The sequence below is a fragment of the Hemitrygon akajei genome, chromosome 21 (genome assembly GCF_048418815.1).
Source record: "Hemitrygon akajei chromosome 21, sHemAka1.3, whole genome shotgun sequence".
NCBI lineage: Eukaryota > Metazoa > Chordata > Chondrichthyes > Myliobatiformes > Dasyatidae > Hemitrygon > Hemitrygon akajei.
The window spans coordinates 3,333,004-3,352,265 of NC_133144.1; the positions used below are offsets into that span (position 1 = coordinate 3,333,004).

Here is a 19,262-nt window from a genome sequence, read left to right on the forward strand (position 1 = left end):
TTTCATTTTTCAAAATTTCTGAAATGACGTAAGCCATTTGGCCCATCTAGACTATGCTAGCTCTACAGAATCTCCTCCAGTCCCATTCCACACTGACCTTCCTGTAACCTACTCTGCTTCACTCGCCCATCAGCATCCCTGATTCTACACTGGAGCTACATTACAGCAACCCATTAACTTACCCACCTGCAATTCTTTGGGATGTGGGAGCATCCCCACCACTCCCAAATTAAAGATTGGGATCTAACCTTGGTCTCTGGAACTATGAGGCAGCAGTACTACACACTCCACCTTGGTGAATCTCTCTTCTCTCAGACACATCTGTCCTGCAGTACCCAACAGCAAAGACCCAAGGAGCTTGGAGATGTTGATGGTCCAAGATCCCAACAATCCAATTCAAGGCCAGTCATTGGAATTATATGATTAGCTTGAAGTGAATCTTCAACTATGGAACTTACTCACCAACTCTCGCACTACTATGAGTAAAGATCAACACTCACTGGGATCCGAGCACCGTTGAAAGAAGGAGCCAGTTGCTTCAAGTCTTCGTCTGCCAGAGATGATGGAACAACAAAGTATTTTGGAAGGCTGCAAGTTACAACAGAATGGAAAAGAACACAGAAAACCCTCACAGTGAGGCATTTGTACTATTAAACTGTGCATGTACTTTGCTGCCTACCATCAACCTCCAGTTACTCCCAAAACCAGCCTCCAATCCCATTCCCATTCCCATCTACCTTGGATTCCCATCTGCTACCTGTCCATCCCCCCCATGAGTTTGTCTCCATTCTGCACTCCTGATCTCGTCCACAACTCTGCTTTCCCTGGGCCTGGGTCTATAATTCAGTGAAACATAGACACAGATTAATCACAACTGGATGTTTTGACACCACTGTAGATTTTCCTACCTGGTGGAGGTGGTATAGTGCTCGTTGACAGAAGAGACTCTCCACTCTGAAGCCCCTGTCCGTTTGATCTCCCTGTCCCAGTCTGCATAGGTTTCAAACAGGGGTGTCTGCCAACTGAAGTCTGCCCCATTCACTTCGCCATCTAAAAGCAAGGGGAACATGGTTCACAGTTCCTACCATACACTCACACACCAAAGCACAGGCTGAAATCTGAGTGTAATTAAGGCACAGTGTTTGGGCTCCCCTCACACCCATCTGGGTGTTTAGCCCATATTCATTCTTATACCATGAGTTAGAGCATTCCCCTTGTTACGATCCCCATGAGTGGCCAGTTCCCAATGAATCCAGTGAATCACAGCTTCTATTCATCTACTGATTGTTGGTATTAACCTCTACCAGACCAACACTCCAATTCTATCCCCAGCGTTCCTGCAGCATTTTCTTCACTCTATTAATTCAATTCTCAGAATGGACCCTCCAGCTCTCCTAAACTATTAACACGTTCGAGATTCCGATCACACACTGTAACTATAGGACTCAAGCACACCACTAGTCGGCCAGTGGCACTGGAACTCCCACCATATTACCTGAATTCTGGCACTGCTCCTTGGCATATGCAAACCCGAACAGCAGCTGGAGATCCTTGGGCTGTGAGTAATGTGCAATAACCAGGCAAATCTGCAACGAAGTGCAAAGACACAGTTATAGGTGAGCTATCGAAATCCAAACAACTGAATGAGTGGCCTCTGCTTCCCACCCACAATGCTGGAGCTTCTGGGCACAACCTTTCAGAATGGACCAGATCATTTGGTGAACCAGTGAAGCTCCTGTCGAACCAGCTTACAGACCGGATGCAATCTCAACCCAGTCACTGAGTTCACACAGAGGCCCGGTGGCTTGCAAAGAGTTATTCTCAAAGCTTACCATAGTTTGTACTCTTCCTCTTCTCTAATGACCTTGGTCTCCTGAAGTAACATTCACACATTAACACTTCACTCATTGGTTGTCAGTTAAGCAATGCCACCCTCACTCCATGCCACCACATCCCACTGGTCATTAAACACTGCACCACCGCTCTCTACCACTGCTCCACACCTCCACACAATTCCCTACCACTGCTCCACACCTCCACACAATTCCCAACCAATGTTCCATTCCTCCACACAATTCCCTACCACTGCTCCACTCCTCCACACAATTCCCTACCACTGTTCCATTCCTCCACACAATTCCCTACCACTGCTCCACCCCTCCACACAATTTCCTACCACTGCTCCACACCTCCACACAATTCCCGACCACTGCTCCACACCTCCACACAATTCCCTACCACTGTTCCATTCCTCCACACAATTCCCTACCACTGTTCCATTCCTCCACACAATTCCCTACCACTGCTCCACCCCTCCACACAATTCCCTACAACTGCTCCACCCCTCCACACAATTCCCTACCACTGTTCCACCCCTCCACTGAATTCCCTACCACTGTTCCATTCCTCCACACAATTCCCTACCACTGCTCCACCCCTCCACACAATTCCCTACCACTGTTCCACCCCTCCACGCAATTCCCTACCACTGTTCCATTCCTCCACACAATTCCCTACCACTGCTCCACCCCTCCACACAATTCCCTACAACTGCTCCACCCCTCCACACAATTCCCTACCACTGCTCCACCCCTCCACACAATTCCCTACCACTGTTCCACCCCTCCACGCAATTCCCTACCACTGTTCCATTCCTCCACACAATTCCCTACCACTGCTCCACCCCTCCACTGAATTCCCTACCACTGTTCCATTCCTCCACACAATTCCCTACCACTGTTCCACACCTCCACACAATTCCCTACCACTGTTCCACACCTCCACACAATTCCCTACCACTGTTCCATTCCTCCACAGAATTCCCTACAACTGTTCCACCCCTCCACACAATTCCCTACCACTGCTCCACCCCTCCACACAATTCCCTACCACTGCTCCACCCCTCCACACAATTCCCTACAACTGCTCCACCCCTCCACACAATTTCCTACCATTGCTCCACCCCTCCACACAATTCTCTACCACTGTTCCACCCCTCCACGCAATTCCCTACCACTGTTCCATTCCTCCACACAATTCCCTACCACTGCTCCACCCCTCCACACAATTTCCTACCACTGCTCCACCCCTCCACACAATTCCCTACCACTGCTCCACCCCTCCACACAATTCCCTATCACTGCTCCACCCCTCCACACAATTTCCTATCACTGCTCCACCCCTCCACACAATTTCCTATCACTGTTCCATTCCTCCACACAATTCCCTACCACTGCTCCACCCCTCCACACAATTCCCTACCACTGCTCCACCCCTCCACACAATTCCCTATCACTGCTCCACCCCTCCACACAATTCCCTACCACTGCTCCACCCCTCCACACAATTCCCTACCACTGTTCCATTCCTCCACACAATTCCCTACCACTGCTCCACCCCTCCACACAATTCCCTACCACTGCTCCACACCTCCACACAATTCCCTACCACTGCTCCACTCCTCCACACAATTCCCTACCACTGTTCCACTCCTCCACACAATTCCCTACCACTGCTCCACACCTCCACACAATTCCCTACCATTGCTCCACCCCTCCACACAATTCCCTACCACTGCTCCACACCTCCACACAATTCCCTACCACTGCTCCACCCCTCCACACAATTCCCTACCACTGTTCCACTCCTCCACACAATTCCCTACAACTGCTCCACCCCTCCACACAATTCCCTACAACTGTTCCACCCCTCCACACAATTCCCTACAACTGCTCCACCCCTCCACACAATTCCCTACCACTGCTCCACCCCTCCACACAATTCCCTACCACTGCTCCACACCTCCACACAATTCCCTACCACTGCTCCACCCCTCCACACAATTCCCTAACACTGCTCCACCCCTCCATACAATTCCCTACCACTGTTCCACCCCTCCACACAATTCCCTACAACTGCTCCACCCCTCCACACAATTCCCTACAACTGTTCCACCCCTCCACACAATTCCCTACAACTGCTCCACCCCTCCACACAATTCCCTACAACTGCTCCACCCCTCCACACAATTCCCTACCACTGTTCCATTCCTCCACACAATTCCCTACCACTGCTCCACCCCTCCACACAATTCCCTACCACTGTTCCATTCCTCCACACAATTCCCTACCACTGCTCCACCCCTCCACACAATTCCCTACCACTGTTCCATTCCTCCACACAATTCCCTACCACTGTTCCACACCTCCACAGAATTCCCTACCACTGTTCCATTCCTCCACACAATTCCCTACCACTGCTCCACCCCTCCACACAATTCCCTACCACTGTTCCACTCCTCCACACAATTCCCTACCACTGTTCCACACCTCCACACAATTCCCTACCACTGTTCCACACCTCCACACAATTCCCTACCACTGTTCCACTCCTCCACACAATTCCCTACCACTGTTCCACACCTCCACACAATTCCCTACCACTGCTCCACCCCTCCACACAATTCCCTACCACTGTTCCACACCTCCACACAATTCCCTACCACTGTTCCACACCTCCACACAATTCCCTACCACTGTTCCACTCCTCCACACAATTCCCTACCACTGTTCCACACCTCCTCACAATTCCCTACCACTGTTCCACACCTCCACACAATTCCCTACCACTGGTCCACTCCTCCACGCAATTCCCTACCACTGTTCCACTCCTCCACGCAATTCCCTACCACTGTTCCACACCTCCACACAATTCCCTACCCCTGCTCCACACAATTCCCTACCACTGCTCCACCCCTCCACACAATTCCCTACCACTGTTCCACCCCTCCACACAATTCCCTACCACTGGTCCACCCCTCCACGCAATTCCCTACCACTGTTCCACACCTCCACACAATTCCCTACCACTGTTCCACACCTCCTCACAATTCCCTACCCCTGCTCCACACAATTCCCTACCACTGCTCCACCCCTCCACACAATTCCCTACCACTGTTCCACCCCTCCACAGAATTCCCTACCACTGGTCCACTCCTCCACGCAATTCCCTACCGCTGTTCCACACCTCCACACAATTCCCTACCACTGTTCCACACCTCCACACAATTCCCTACCCCTGCTCCACACAATTCCCTACCACTGCTCCACCCCTCCACACAATTCCCTACCACTGTTCCACACCTCCACACAATTCCCTACCACTGCTCCACCCCTCCACACAATTCCCTACCACTGTTCCACCCCTCCACACAATTCCCTACCCCTGCTCCACACAATTCCCTACCACTGCTCCACACCTCCACACAATTCCCTACCACTGCTCCACCCCTCCACACAATTCGCTACCACTGCTCCACACCTCCACACAATTCCCTACCACTGTTCCATTCCTCCACACAATTCCCTACCACTGCTCCACCCCTCCACACAATTCGCTGCTGCTGCTCCACCTCTCCCTGCCCCTCCGCATTATATTTTTAAATTGCTGGACACTTGTTTAAAGTCCATTTAAAAAATACGCAGAAATTTCCTTCAACTTTCTTCGTCCGTTCGTAACCTTCTTTCGCTAAACACCAGCTCCAAACCACTTTGCACCACTCCGACAAGCCATCGCCTCTTCGGCCCTCAGGGCCATATTCTGGTCACTGACAGTGCGCCTCTACGGAATCAAGTTTGAAATGAAGACGGAGAGACTGGAGAAAGTTGATCTGGAAAAAGTCATGAGGAAGAAAAAGCTGGAGAGAAGTGCAGTGAATACTGAACTGGAGGCTGACCAGTCTTTAACTGCTGCTTTTCAGGTCGGGGTGGAAGAAGCTGTTGGAGTAACTGCGTCCCAGATTGAGATGGCCGGGATGCGTGAGTCAGAACTGCTGAGCCTGTGGCGAGAGTTGCAGGGGCCAGAGAGGAAGCTGATCTCTTGATTGCAGGAGGCTGAAGAGATTGCAGGAGCAGTGCAGGCCACGTGTTTCCGTTTGGAGAAGATCAAACAGCAGCTACCGATCGCAGAAATGAGGAAGAATACGGATTCGAAGGCTGATGTGCTGGATGTGTGGTACATGCTGCCTTTTGCTGACTTTCCCTCGATTGAGGAAGAGACCTTTGGCCCTTCTCCCACTGAATCAGGTATAGTGGGGAGGGTTAGCTGTGTGCAGTGGGGGGCATGAGTGAGAGGTTGAGAGAGGAGTTGGTAGCGGGCCCGAGGTATCCCCAGTTGTGTCCGAGCCTGAAGGGTTTAGGTAAGGGGGTACGGAGGTCTCAGAGGGTTAGGAAACTCCCAGAGAAGTTTGCCTATGTAGCACCTGAGGAACAGCGCGTGAGGTTTACTGTTTGGGAAGCAATGTCACTGTTTGTGCCTGGGTTAGGGTTTGTGTTGGCAGGAGGAGTGGGCAAGTTATTTAATAGTCATGAGGACATGACTTTTATTTGCTGGGGGGAGAGTGTAAAGGGGGGTTTCTTCTTTTTCTTTGTTACTGCATATGTTAATCAAAATGGCTTCTTTGTTTTGTTAAAAGTAGGAATGCTTCTTTGTTGCGAGAGAGTGCTGGAAGCTTGTTTGGGTTAAAATTTACTGATAACCAGAATTGTATTCCTTTGTAAACCAATTGGGATTAATGTTGTTCTTTCTTCTGAGTCTGTAAGCTATTGTTGGCGGGCTTTTGGGGAGTTGGCGCGAGGGGGTGAGAGAGAGAGGACGCGATGCTGTAAACTGGGCAAGGAACGGACCCCAAGCGTGGGTCCGAGGCCAGGAGGTACCCCGAGGAGAGGAGACAAAGTTGACCACTTGGTTGACCACTTCGGGTGGTCCTGAGCTGCGAGTCAAGGAGTTCGGAGGGGATCGAATGGTGGCCAGAAGACTTCAGTAATTGAGCTCCAACGGTTGTGCATGAAGTGGTTTGGACTTAAGTTTGGCGCCTTTTCTTTATTTTCTTTTCCTTCATATATACTGTTTGGTTATTAATCAGTTATAGTAATCTTTATAATTGTAATTATTTAATCGCATATGGTGTCCTGTCTGTTCTTTGGCGAGGCGGGGACATCACACAGCATCCACACAAGCTGATTACCCAGTTTGGCGGGGCCGAATGCTGCTCCCCCTAGACGAGAATGAGCTGAGTGAGCCTGAGGCGACCTAGGGGGTTACAACCCTCAGAGAGATCCAACACAATCTAGCCCTATTACCCTCAGACAGATCCAGCAAAATCCAGCCATATTACCCTCAGATGGATACATCACAATCCAGCCCTATTCCCTCAGGTAGATCCAGCAGAATCCAGCCCTATCACCCTCAGACATCTCGAACACAATCCAGCCCAATTACCCTCAGACATCCCGAACACAATCCAGCCTAATTACCCTCAGACATCCTGAACACAATCTAGCCGTATTACCCTCAGATATCTCCAACATAATCCAGCCCTACTACCCTCAGACATCTCGAACACAATCCAGCCCAATTACCCTCAGACATCCCGAACACAATCCAGCCTAATTACCCTCAGACATCCCAAACACAATCCAGCCTAATTACCCTCAGACATCCCGAACAAAATCTAGCCCTATTACCCTCAGTCAGATCCAACACAATCCACCCTTACTAATCACACACAGATCCACCACAGTCCAGCCCTATTCCCTCAGATAAAACCAGGACAATCCAGTCCTGTTACCCTTGGACATCTCCAACACAATCCAGCCCTATTCCCATATATAGATCCAGCACAATCCAGTCCTATCCAGCACAATCTCAGACATCTCCATCACCATCCAGCCTTACTACCCTCAGAGAGATCCAACACAATTGAGTCCTAACACCCTCAGACAGATGTAACAGAATCCAGCCTTATTACCCTCAGACCTATCCAACACAATCCAGCTCTATTCCTTCAGATATCTTAAACACAATCCAGCTTTAATACCCTCAGATGTCTCCAAATCAAACAAGCCCTATTACTCTCAGAAAGATCCAACACAATCTAGCCGTATTACCCTCAGCCATCTCCAACACAAACCACCCTTGCAACCCTCAGACAGATCCAACACAATCCAGCCATATTCCCTCAGATAGATCCAGGACAATCCAGTCCTGTTAAACTTGGACATGTCCAACACAATCCAGTCCTGTTAAACTTGGACATCTCCAACACAATCCAGCCTTACTACCCTCAGACAGATCCAAGACAACCCAGCCGTACTACCCTCAGTTAGATCCAACACAATCCAGCCCTATTCCCTCATATAGATCCAGTACAATCCGGTACTATTACCCTCGGACATCTCCATCACTATCCAGCCTTACTACCCTCAGAGAGATCCAACAGAATCCAGCCCTATTACCCTCAGACAGATCCAACACAATCCAGCCCTATTCCCTCAGATATCTCCAACACAATCCAGCCTTAGTACCCTCAGATGTCACCAAAACATTCTAGACCTATGACTCTCAGACAGATCTTACACAATCCAGCCCTATTACCCACAGGACTATCCATCACAAACCAGCCCAATTCCCTCACATATCTCCAACACAATTCAGCACTATCAAGCCCTTTTACCCTCAGACAGATCCAACACAATACAGCACTATTACCTTGAGAGAGATCCAACAAAATCCAGCCTTAATACCCTCAGATGTCTCCAAAACATTCTAGACATATGACCCTTAGACAGATCTAACACAATCCAGCCCTATTACCCTCAGATATCTTCAACACAATTCAGCACAATCCAGCCCTATTCCCTCAGATAGATCCAGGACAATCCAGTCCTGTCACCCTTGGACATCTCCAACACAATCCAACCTTACTACCCTCAGACAGATCCAACAAAATTCAGCTGTATTACCCTCAGCCAGATCCAAGACAACCCAGCCGTATTACCATCAGTAAGATCCAACACAATCCAGCCCTATTACCCTCAGATATCTCCAACAGAATTCAGCACAATCAAGCCCTTTTACCCTCAGACAGATCCAACACAATCCAGCCCTATTACCCTCAGACAGATCCAGCACAATCCAGCCCTATTCCCTCAGATTCCTCCAACACAATCCAGCCCTACTACCCTCAGACAGAGCCAACAAAACTCCAGTCCTATCACAAAGAGGAGAAAATCTGAGCAATGTACACAAATTGCCCTAAGAAATCAGCAGGGCAGGCAACATCTATGGAAAAGAGTACAGTCGATGTTTCACAACTCCAGCCCCAAGTCCCTAAAATATCTCCAGATCAGCTGCAAAGCTCAGAAATCTTGAACAAAGAACCACCCAAATGTCCTTAGAAATCTCCAACTAAACTCCAGTCCTACTTCCCTAATATATCTGAAACACATCTCCAGCCCTCAGAAATCTCCGTACATCTCCAGCCTGCAGATGTCCCCAACACAGCTCCAGCCCACAGATATCCACAAGAAAGCTTCAGCCCGTAGATAAACCCAACACAATTCTAGCCTGCAGATATCCCTAACACAGCTCCAGCCTGCAGATATCCCCAACAGTTCTGGCCCGAAGATATACCCAACACTGCTCCAGCCTGTGTAGATATACCCAACACAACTCCAGCCCGTAGATATACCCAACACTGCTCCAGCCTGTAGATATACCCAACACAACTCCAGCCCGTAGATATACCCAACACTGCTCCAGCCTGTAGATATACCCAACACAACTCCAGCCCGTAGATATACCCAACACTGCTCCAGCCTGTAGATATACCCAACACAACTCCAGCCCGTAGATATACCCAACACAACTCCAGCCCGTAGATATACCCAACACTGCTCCAGCCTGTGTAGATATACCCAACACAACTCCAGCCTGTAGATATACCCAACACAACTCCAGCCCGTAGATATACCCAACACAACTCCAGCCCGTAGATATACCCAACACTGCTCCAGCCTGTAGATATACCCAACACAACTCCAGCCCGTAGATATACCCAACACTGCTCCAGTCTGTGTAGATATACCCAACATAACTCCAGCCGAAGATATACCCAACACAACTCCAGTCGAAGATATACCCAACACAGCTCCAGCCCGTAGATATACCCAACACAACTCCAGCCCATAGATATACCCAACAGAGCTCCAGCCTGCAGGTATACGCAACACAACTGTTGTGAAGATAACCATCCTGTCACTTCACATCCCATCATTATTGGCCTCTCGCCCATACACCTGTTGTACTCCTGCCTACTGCTGTATTCAGGATTCTGGGAGTCGGGACTCCAGTACAATGCTTACCCTTCCAAACAGCCTGACTCAGAACCAAACCATACCAGGCAGTGCTCAACCTGTGTGACCGGGGACCATGCTACAACAGAGCTGGTCAAAACTTGGTGGGAAGACAGCATTTGTCCAGAGACAAATGAAGCAGGACTGGCTCTCCAAGAATCAGAATCAGTTTTATTATCAGTGGTATTTGCATGAAATCTGCTGTTTTGTTAAAGTAGTACTGTGCAAAACATTGAAGTAACCACAAATTACAAAAATCGATACAGTAAGGACCAGATGGCAGAGAGGAAGAAGCCGTTCCTAAAACACTGCTTCCTAAAATGTATATGGGTCTTCAGGCTCCTGTACCTCCTCCTTGATGGTAGTAAAGAGAGAGGGTGTGTCTTGGGAGGGTTAGGGTTCTTAGAGATGGATGCTGCCGTCTTGTGCACTGCCTTCTGAAGATGGTGGTGAGGGCTGTACCATGCTGGAATCACAAATAGGCTGCATTTAGCTTGTAAATAATAAACAGCCAAGGTCAAGATGGAACCCAATTCATGATCCAGCAGCCCCAGCAGCAGATGGTACCAGCATCCTCAAGTAGACAGGAGAAACCTTTGTTGTGAAGGTAGAGGAGCCATTCGGCCCCTCACATCAATTCTACTGTTCAATATAATCACAATGAATCTTTTCAGCACTGCTCTCCTGCACTAACTACAGATCCTTCAAATCATTTGCTATCTAAAAAAATCTAGAGTTTTAAAATCATAGATTTCCTTGCAGATGTAGCTAGATCTGACATGCAACCGAACTTGCTCCTGCCCAGGCAGCAGAGATTAAAGAGACGGCAGATGCTGGAATCTGAAGGAAAAGCCAACAATTGGAGTGACACAGTGAGTTGGGCAGCATTTATAACATATATAACATATAACAATCACAGCACGGAAACAGGCCATTCCGGCCCTCCTAGTCCGTGCCGAACTCTTAATCTCACCTAGTCCCACCTACCCGCACTCAGCCCATAACCCTCCACTCCTTTCCTATCCATATACCTATCCAATTTTACCTTAAATGACACAACTGATCTGGCCTCTACTACTTCTACAGGAAGCTCATTCCACACAGCTATCACTCTCTGAGTAAAGAAATACCCCCTCGTGTTTCCCTTAAACTTTTGCCCCCTAACTCTCAAATCATGTCCTCTCGTTTGAATCTCCCCTACTCTCAATGGAAACAGCCTATTCACGTCAACTCTATCTATCCCTCTCAACATTTTAAATACCTCGATCAAATCCCCCCTCAACCTTCTACGCTCCAATGAATAGAGACCTAACTTGTTCAACCTTTCTCTGTAACTTAAGTGCTGAAACCCTGGTAACATCCTAGTAAATCGTCTCTGCACTCTCTCTAATTTATTGATATCTTTCCTATAATTCGGTGACCAGAACTGTACACAATATTCCAAATTTGGCCTTACCAATGCCTTGTACAATTTTAACATTACATCCCAACTTCTGTACTCAATGCTCTGATTTATAAAGGCCAGCGTTCCAAAAACCTTCTTCACCACCCTATCTACATGAGACTCCACCTTCAGGGAACTATGCACTGTTATTCCTAGATCTCTCTGTTCCACTGCATTCCTCAATGCCCTACCATTTACCCTGTATGTTCTATTTGGATTATTCCTGCCAAAATGTAGAACCTCACACTTCTCAGCATTAAACTCCATCTGCCAACGTTCAGCCCATTCTTCTAACCGGCATAAATCTCCCTGCAAGCTTTGAAAACCCACCTCATTATCCACAACACCTCCTACCTTAGTATCATCAGCATACTTACTAATCCAATTTACCACCCCATCATCCAGATCATTTATGTATATTACAAACAACATTGGGCCCAAAACAGATCCCTGAGGCACCCCGCTAGTCACCGGCCTCCATCCCGATAAACAATTATCCACCACTACTCTCTGGCATCTCCCATCTAGCCACTGTTGAATCCATTTTATTACTCCAGCACTAATACCTAACGACTGAACCTTCTTAACTAACCTTCCATGTGGAACTTTGTCAAAGGCCTTGCTGAAGTCCATATAGACTACATCCACTGCCTTACCCTCGTCAACATTCCTCGTAACTACTTCAAAAAATTCAATAAGGTTTGTCAAACATGACCTTCCACGCACAAATCCATGCTGGCTACTCCTAATCAGATCCTGTCTATCCAGATAATTATAAATACTATCTCTAAGAATACTTTCCATTAATTTACCCACCACTGATGTCAAACTGACAGGTCTATAATTGCCAGGCTTACTTCTAGAACCCTTTTTAAACAATGGAACCACATGAGCAATACGCCAATCCTCCGGCACAATCCCTGTTTCTAATGACATCTGAAAGATCTCCGTCAGAGCTCCTGCTATCTCTACACAAACTTCCCTCAAGGTCCTGGGGAATATCCGGTCAGGACCCGGAGATTTATCCACTTTTAAATTTCTTAAAAGCGCCAGTACTTCCACCTCTTTAATTGTCATAGGTTCCATAACTTCCTTACTTGTTTCCCACACCTTACACCATTCGATATCCTTCTCCTTAGTGAATACCGAAGAGAAGAAATCGTTCAAAATCTCTCCCATCTCCCTCGGCTCCACACATAGCTGACCACCCTGATTCTCTAAGGGACCAATTTTATCCCTCACTATCCTCTTGCTTTTAATATAACTGTAGAAGCCTTTCGGATTTACTTCCACCTTATTTGCCAAACCAAACTCGTAACTTCTTTTAGCTTTTCTAATCTCTTTCTTAAGTTTCCTTTTACATTCTTTATATTCCTCGAGCAATTCCTTTACTCCATGCTGCCTATATCTATTGTAGACATCCCTCTTTTTTCGAACCAAGTTTCTAATATCCCTTGAAAACCATGGCGCTTTCAAACCTTTAATCTTTCCTTTCAACCGAACAGGAACATAAAGATTCTGTACCCTCATAATTTCACCCTTAAATGACCTCCATTTCTCTATTACATCCTTCCCATAAAACAACTTGACCCATTCCACTCTCTCTAAATCCCTGCGCATCTCCTCAAAGTTAGCCTTTCTCCAATCAAAAATCTCAACTCTAGGTCCAGTCCTGTCCTTCTCCATAATTATATTGAAGCTAATGCTATTGTGATCACTGGACCCGAAGTGCTCCCCAACACATACATCTGTCAGCTGACCTATCGCATTCCCTAACAGGAGATCCAACACTGCCCCATCTCTAGTCGGTACTTCTATGTATTGTTGCAAAAAGCTATCCTGCACACATTTCACAAACTCTAAACCATCCAGCCCTTTTACAGAATGAGCTTCCCAATCTATGTGTGGAAAATTAAAATCTCCCACAATCACCACCTTGTGTTTACTACAAATATCTGCTATCTCCTTACACATTTGCTCTTCCAACTCACGCTCCCCATTAGGTGGCCTATAATACACTCCTATCAGTGTTACTACACCTTTCCCATTCCTCAATTCCACCCAAATAGCCTCCCTAGAGGAGCTCTGTAATCTATCCTTCCAAAGCACCGCCATAAGATTTTCTCGGACAAGCAATGCAACACCTCCTCCTCTGGCCCCTCCTACTCTATCACACCTGAAGCAACTAAATCCAGGAATATTTAGTTGCCAATCACACCCTTCCTGCAACCATGTTTCACTAATAGCTACAACATCATAATTCCATGTATCAATCCACACTTTAAGCTCATCCACCTTTCTTACAATGCTCCTAGCATTAAAATAGATACATTTAAGATACTCTCCACCTCCTCCTCTCTTTTCATCCCTAGCAATGCATTCAAATTTATTATCCTTTTCTTTCTTCTCCCCTACAACTTCGGGCTGAGCGCATCCCTCCTCCATCACCTGCCTGTCCTCCCTCACACACGGTCTACTTACTTGCTCTACTGGTGAACTAACCTCCTCTCCCATTGTTTCCTCAAATTGATTTCCGCCCCCCCATCTTACTAGTTTAAAGTCTGCCCCGTAGCCCTAGCAAACCTCCCCGCTAGGATATTGGTCCCCCCAGGATTCAAGTGTAACCCGTCCTTCTTGAACAGGTCACGCCTGCCCCAGAAGAGGTCCCAATGATCCAGAAACTTGAATCCCTGCCCCCTGCTCCAATCCCTCAACCACGCATTCATCCTCCACCTAATTTCATTCCTACTCTCACTGTCGCGTGGTACAGGCAGTAATCCCGAGATTACTACCTTTGCGGTCCTTCTTCTTAACTGCCTTCCTAACTCCCTATACTCTCGTTTCAGGACCTCTTCCCCTTTCCTACCTATGTCATTGGTACCTACATGTACTCATTTATAGAGGGAAATGATCAGTTGATGTCCTGGGTCGAGAACCTCCATTTGGATGGAGAGATTTGAAGTTGTTCTCCAAAGAACAGGGACCCAAGAGATTTTGGAAAACACCACCAACGTTACAGCATTAATGTTTGAGATAAATATTACTTAGGCAGCTGCTCATTCCACGACAGGGACAAGAGAGGAAAGAGCCTGAGTCCTACTCTGTGACAGTGTGCCCTGAGGGGGAGAGTGCATGCTACTGGAAGCATTCCATCCTCCCACACAAATAGTTCTATGAAGAGTAGTGACCATTCACTCTTCATACAGTCACTTGTATTTGACGCACAATAGCTGCCATACATCAGAGCAGCCACACAGTGCAGCCTGTGCATCAACTCCTGGATGTGACCTTCAGGAAGCCATTCCGAAAGCCAGTCACACACACCCGGGTTCACTTTAACCATATCCCCACCCTCACACCCGGGAACCACATTCCCCACCCTCACATCGGGAAACACATTCCCCACCCCACAACAGAAAACACATTGCTCTCCCCACACCCTCCCAACATCAATGTTCACCTTTCGGGCAGATTGTGGATCTGACTCGTTGAAGCAGAACCGGATGATGCGGAAATCTTTGCAATAAATGATCAGTTCAGTGGGTTTAAACTTCAGGTGTTGGTTGGGTCCCAGAACTTTCCTCTTCTTCTTTGCAGCATTCACTACTCAAAGGGAATCAGAACACATAATCAACAGTGACAAAATACAATCCCTGGCGAATGTCTGACACAGGAAGACTCGCAGGTTAATAGCGAAATGCAGACTGTTCTTTACTACACATGTACACAGACTCTAATCCCACCAGAGTGCTTCAGACTTTCAGAAAGGCACCAGCATTTCAGGTCAATGACCCTTTGAGGCAAAACTGGGAAACAAAGAAAGTTGGTTTTAAGTTGCAGAGGAGGCAAGGAATAGGATAAAGTGAGTATGAGAGAGATCAGAGTTTGCAATGGACTAGGACTCTGTGGCTCACTGCACTGTTGCAATGGTCAACCTAAGCTCGAGGGACTTCACCTTTGCTGGAGCACACTGCAGTTTTCCATACAACACTGAATTCAAGTCAGTTGTAGGGTAAAGTAACTGGTGGAAATGCTCTTCATTCATGACCACTACCATTCACTTTGAGAGGCTGGTCTGATGTGATGATGTAATCAGGTAAAGGGTTTTTTAGCATGCTTTGTGTTTCGTTTTTTTGGTGTTCAATAAATGAGTTACTACGGCTTTTTTGAAACTGTTTAAAAAAAAATGCCTCTGTTGTTTTATTTGTGAAAACTTACAATGGGTTGATTCTTACAATCTGTGATGATTCCACAGTTATTGAACATGTTGGCCAATGCAGTCACTTTGAAACTGCTGAAGTTTTGGGAGCAAAATGGTGTTGCTTGGTTCACCTGTGAGTCTGTTCGGGTCATATACTGTGTTCAGTGCTGCCGCTGTGGCCTCTTGTATATTGGTGAGACCTGACGTAGATTGGGAGACTGCTTCGCCGAGCATCTACGCTCCATCTGCCAGAACAAGCAGGATCTCACAGTGGCCACCCATTTTAATTCCATTTCCCATTCCGATATGTCCATCCATGGCCTCCTCCACTGTCAGGATAAGACAACACTGAGGTTGGAGGAACAACACCTTTTGGGTAGCCTCCAACCTGATGGCATGAACATCGATTTCTCAAACTTCCAGTTATACTTCCTCACCCCCCCACTTCACCATTTCCCATCCACATGTCCCTCTCTCATGTTATCTCCTTGCCCCCCCCCCCACTGCCTCTTCTGATGCTCCTCTCCCTACCCCCTTTTCTCTTTCTTCCATGGCCTTCTGTCTCTTTCACCAATCAAATTCTCAGCTCTTTGCTTCATCCCCTCCCCCTCCAAGGTTCACCTATCGCCTTCTCTAACTTCTGTTAATGCCCCTCCTCCCCTTCTTACCCCATCCCTGACATATTTAGTTGTTTGCCTGTTCTCCATCTCCCTCTGGTGCTCCCCCCTCCCCCTTTCTTTCTCCTGAGGCCTCCCGTCCCATGATCCTTTCCTTTCTCCAGCTCTGTATCACTTTCGCCAATCACCTTTCCAGCTCTTAACTTCATCCCACCCCCTCCGGTCTTCTCCTATCATTTTGCATTTCCCCCTTCCCCCACTACTTTCAAATCTCTTGCTATCTTTCCTTTCAGTTAGTCCTGACAAAGGATCTTAGCCCGAAACGTCGACAGTGCTTCTCCTTATAGATGCTGCCTGGCCTGTTGTGTTCCACCAGCATTTTGTGTGTGTTGTTTGAATTTCCAGCATCTGCAGATTTCCTCGTGTTTGCTTATCTACTGATGCCTATTATAAACCCACAGACTCTCACAGCTACCTGGACAATATCTCTTCCCACCCTGTTACTTGTCAAAATGCTATCCCCTTCTCTCAATTCCTCCATCTCTGCTGCATCTGCTCTCAGGCTGAGGCTTTTCATTCCAGAATGAAGGAAGTGTCCTCCTTCTTCAAAGAAAGGGGCTTCCCTTCCTTCACCATTAACGCTGCCCTCAACCACATCTCTTCCATTTTGGGCAGTTCTGCTCTTACCCCGTCCTCCGGCCATCCTACCAGGGATAGGGTTCCTCATCTTCACCTATTATCCCACCAGCCTCTGCATCCAGATGCATTCTCTGTACTTCCGCCACCTCCAACTGGACCTCACCACCAAGAACATCTTTCTCTCCCCCACCGCCCACTTTCAGCTTTCTGCAGGAATCGCTCCCTATGCAACTTATATTCCATCTGGGTAGCCTCCAACCTGATGGCAATGAACATCGATTTCTCAAACTTCTGGTAATGGCCACTCCCACCCCTCCCTCACCATTCTCCATCCCCTTTTTCCTCTCTCACCTTATCTCGTCTGCACTCTCTGGTGTTCCTCCCCCTTTTCTTTCTTCCATGGCCTTCTGTCCTCTCCTATTAGATTCCCCCTTCTCCAGCCCTGTATCTCTTTCACCAACCAACTTCCCACATCTTTACTTCATCTTCCCCTCCTGGTTTCACCTATCACCTTGTGTTTCTCCCTCCTCTCCTCCCACTTTCTACTCTGACTCCTCATCATTTTTTTCTCTAGTCCTGCTGAAGGGTCTCAGCCTGAAATGTCGACTGTATTCTTTTCCATAGATGCTGCCTGGCCTGCTGAGTTCCTCCAGCATTTTGTTTGTGTTGCTCGGATTTCCAGCATCTGCAGAATTTCTCTTGTTTATGCTCCACCTGTATAATGCGCTTAAAGGCAATACTCCTAATCAAATGCTTGACTGGTCAGAGAACATGACAAGGGCATTTGATGTCACTGAACAAGCTCTTTCTAACATGACCCTACTGGAGCACCCACTCCCCAACACTCCCACAGCCATTACTACTGATACTTCAATCTATGCTGTGGATGCACAGTTGTTTGGAGATGTCTGGCAGCTGCTTGCCTTCTTCAGATAGCAGCTCTGTCCCCTGAAAGGAAGTACAGCATGTTTGACTGTCAGTATCCTGGTGTCTATCTGACTGTCCGCCATTCTTGTTTTCTTCTAAAGGGTTGATAGTTAACTGCATTCATTGACTACAAACCCCTCATGCATGCAATGGCCAAAATATCAAACCATTGTTCAGCAAGACAGCAACACCACCTGGCCTACATATCTGAGTTCAGAACATATCAAGGGGAAAGATAATGCCATGGCTGATTGCCTTCATGGCCAGCCATGAGGCCATACACATAGGGGTTGGCTAAGCCAGCATGGCAGCAACCAAGAGGTCCAGCTTACTGAACAGCAGTCATGAGCCTGCGGTTGGCGGACATTAAGTTTACGGAAGTTGGGATTTCTCTTCTGTGCAATGTCTCAACCGGTTGCCCTTGTCCCATTGTGCCCCCAAACTGGAGATGTATTGTTTTTGACTCCATTCATAGCCTCTCATATCCGGGCTGTAAGGTCTCACAGACACTGGTTGCACTAAAGTTTGTGTGGTACAGCCTTCGTAAGGACATGTGTGATTGGAATGCCAGCAGGCACAAATTAACCATCATGTTCAGGCACCATTGGCAACATTTGAGGTCCCTGAACAGTTTGACCATGTCAATGCGGGCCCCATTGATCCTCTCCCCCCCCCCCCCCCCGCCCCACCACCACCTCCTCCCACGTTTCACGCAACTCCTTATCATGGTGGACCATACCACCATGTGGCCAGAGGTCATCTCTCCAGCATCAACAATGGCCATAAACATGTTTTGGCATTGACCTGTACCTTGGTTGCTCGGTTTGGCACCCCATCTGATATTTCCTCTGACCGTGGTCCGCTATTCACATCTAATTTCTGGGCTGCAAAGGCCTAGAACTTCGGTGTTAGATTACATCACACCACAGCGTACCATTCGTAGTCCAATGGCCTATGCTCCTTAAAGGCTGCTCTGAGGGCTTCGCTGACTGAAGAGTGTTGGCATGATTGAATTGATTTTATTGAATTAAATTGAATTAACTTTTGTTTCTTACATCCTTCACATACGTGAGGAGTAAAAATCTTTATGTTATGTCTCTGTCTGAATGTACAATGTGCAAATTATAGTAATTTGTCATCAATAGTATGTACAGTAAGATATAAAACAGGACAATCAATAGAGCTTAGAAATACAATTGTGTCAGCGTGAATTCATCAGTCTGAAGGCCTGGTGGAAGAAG

At 47.5% G+C, this 19,262-nt stretch overlaps 1 protein-coding gene across 2 annotated transcripts in view; it reads right to left on the reverse strand.

Moving 5' to 3' along the window:
* Positions 1 to 19,262, reverse strand: part of mtmr10 (myotubularin related protein 10) — a 90,584-nt gene that overhangs the window by 38,192 nt on the left and 33,130 nt on the right. For both annotated transcript variants that reach the window (XM_073024739.1, XM_073024738.1), the window contains 4 exons: positions 15,098 to 15,240; positions 1,496 to 1,586; positions 909 to 1,050; positions 501 to 588 (listed from right to left, as the gene is read on the reverse strand). In XM_073024739.1, the coding sequence (XP_072880840.1) occupies positions 501 to 588; positions 909 to 1,050; positions 1,496 to 1,586; positions 15,098 to 15,240 (464 nt within the window). The remainder of the gene's footprint in view (positions 1 to 500; positions 589 to 908; positions 1,051 to 1,495; positions 1,587 to 15,097; positions 15,241 to 19,262) is intronic.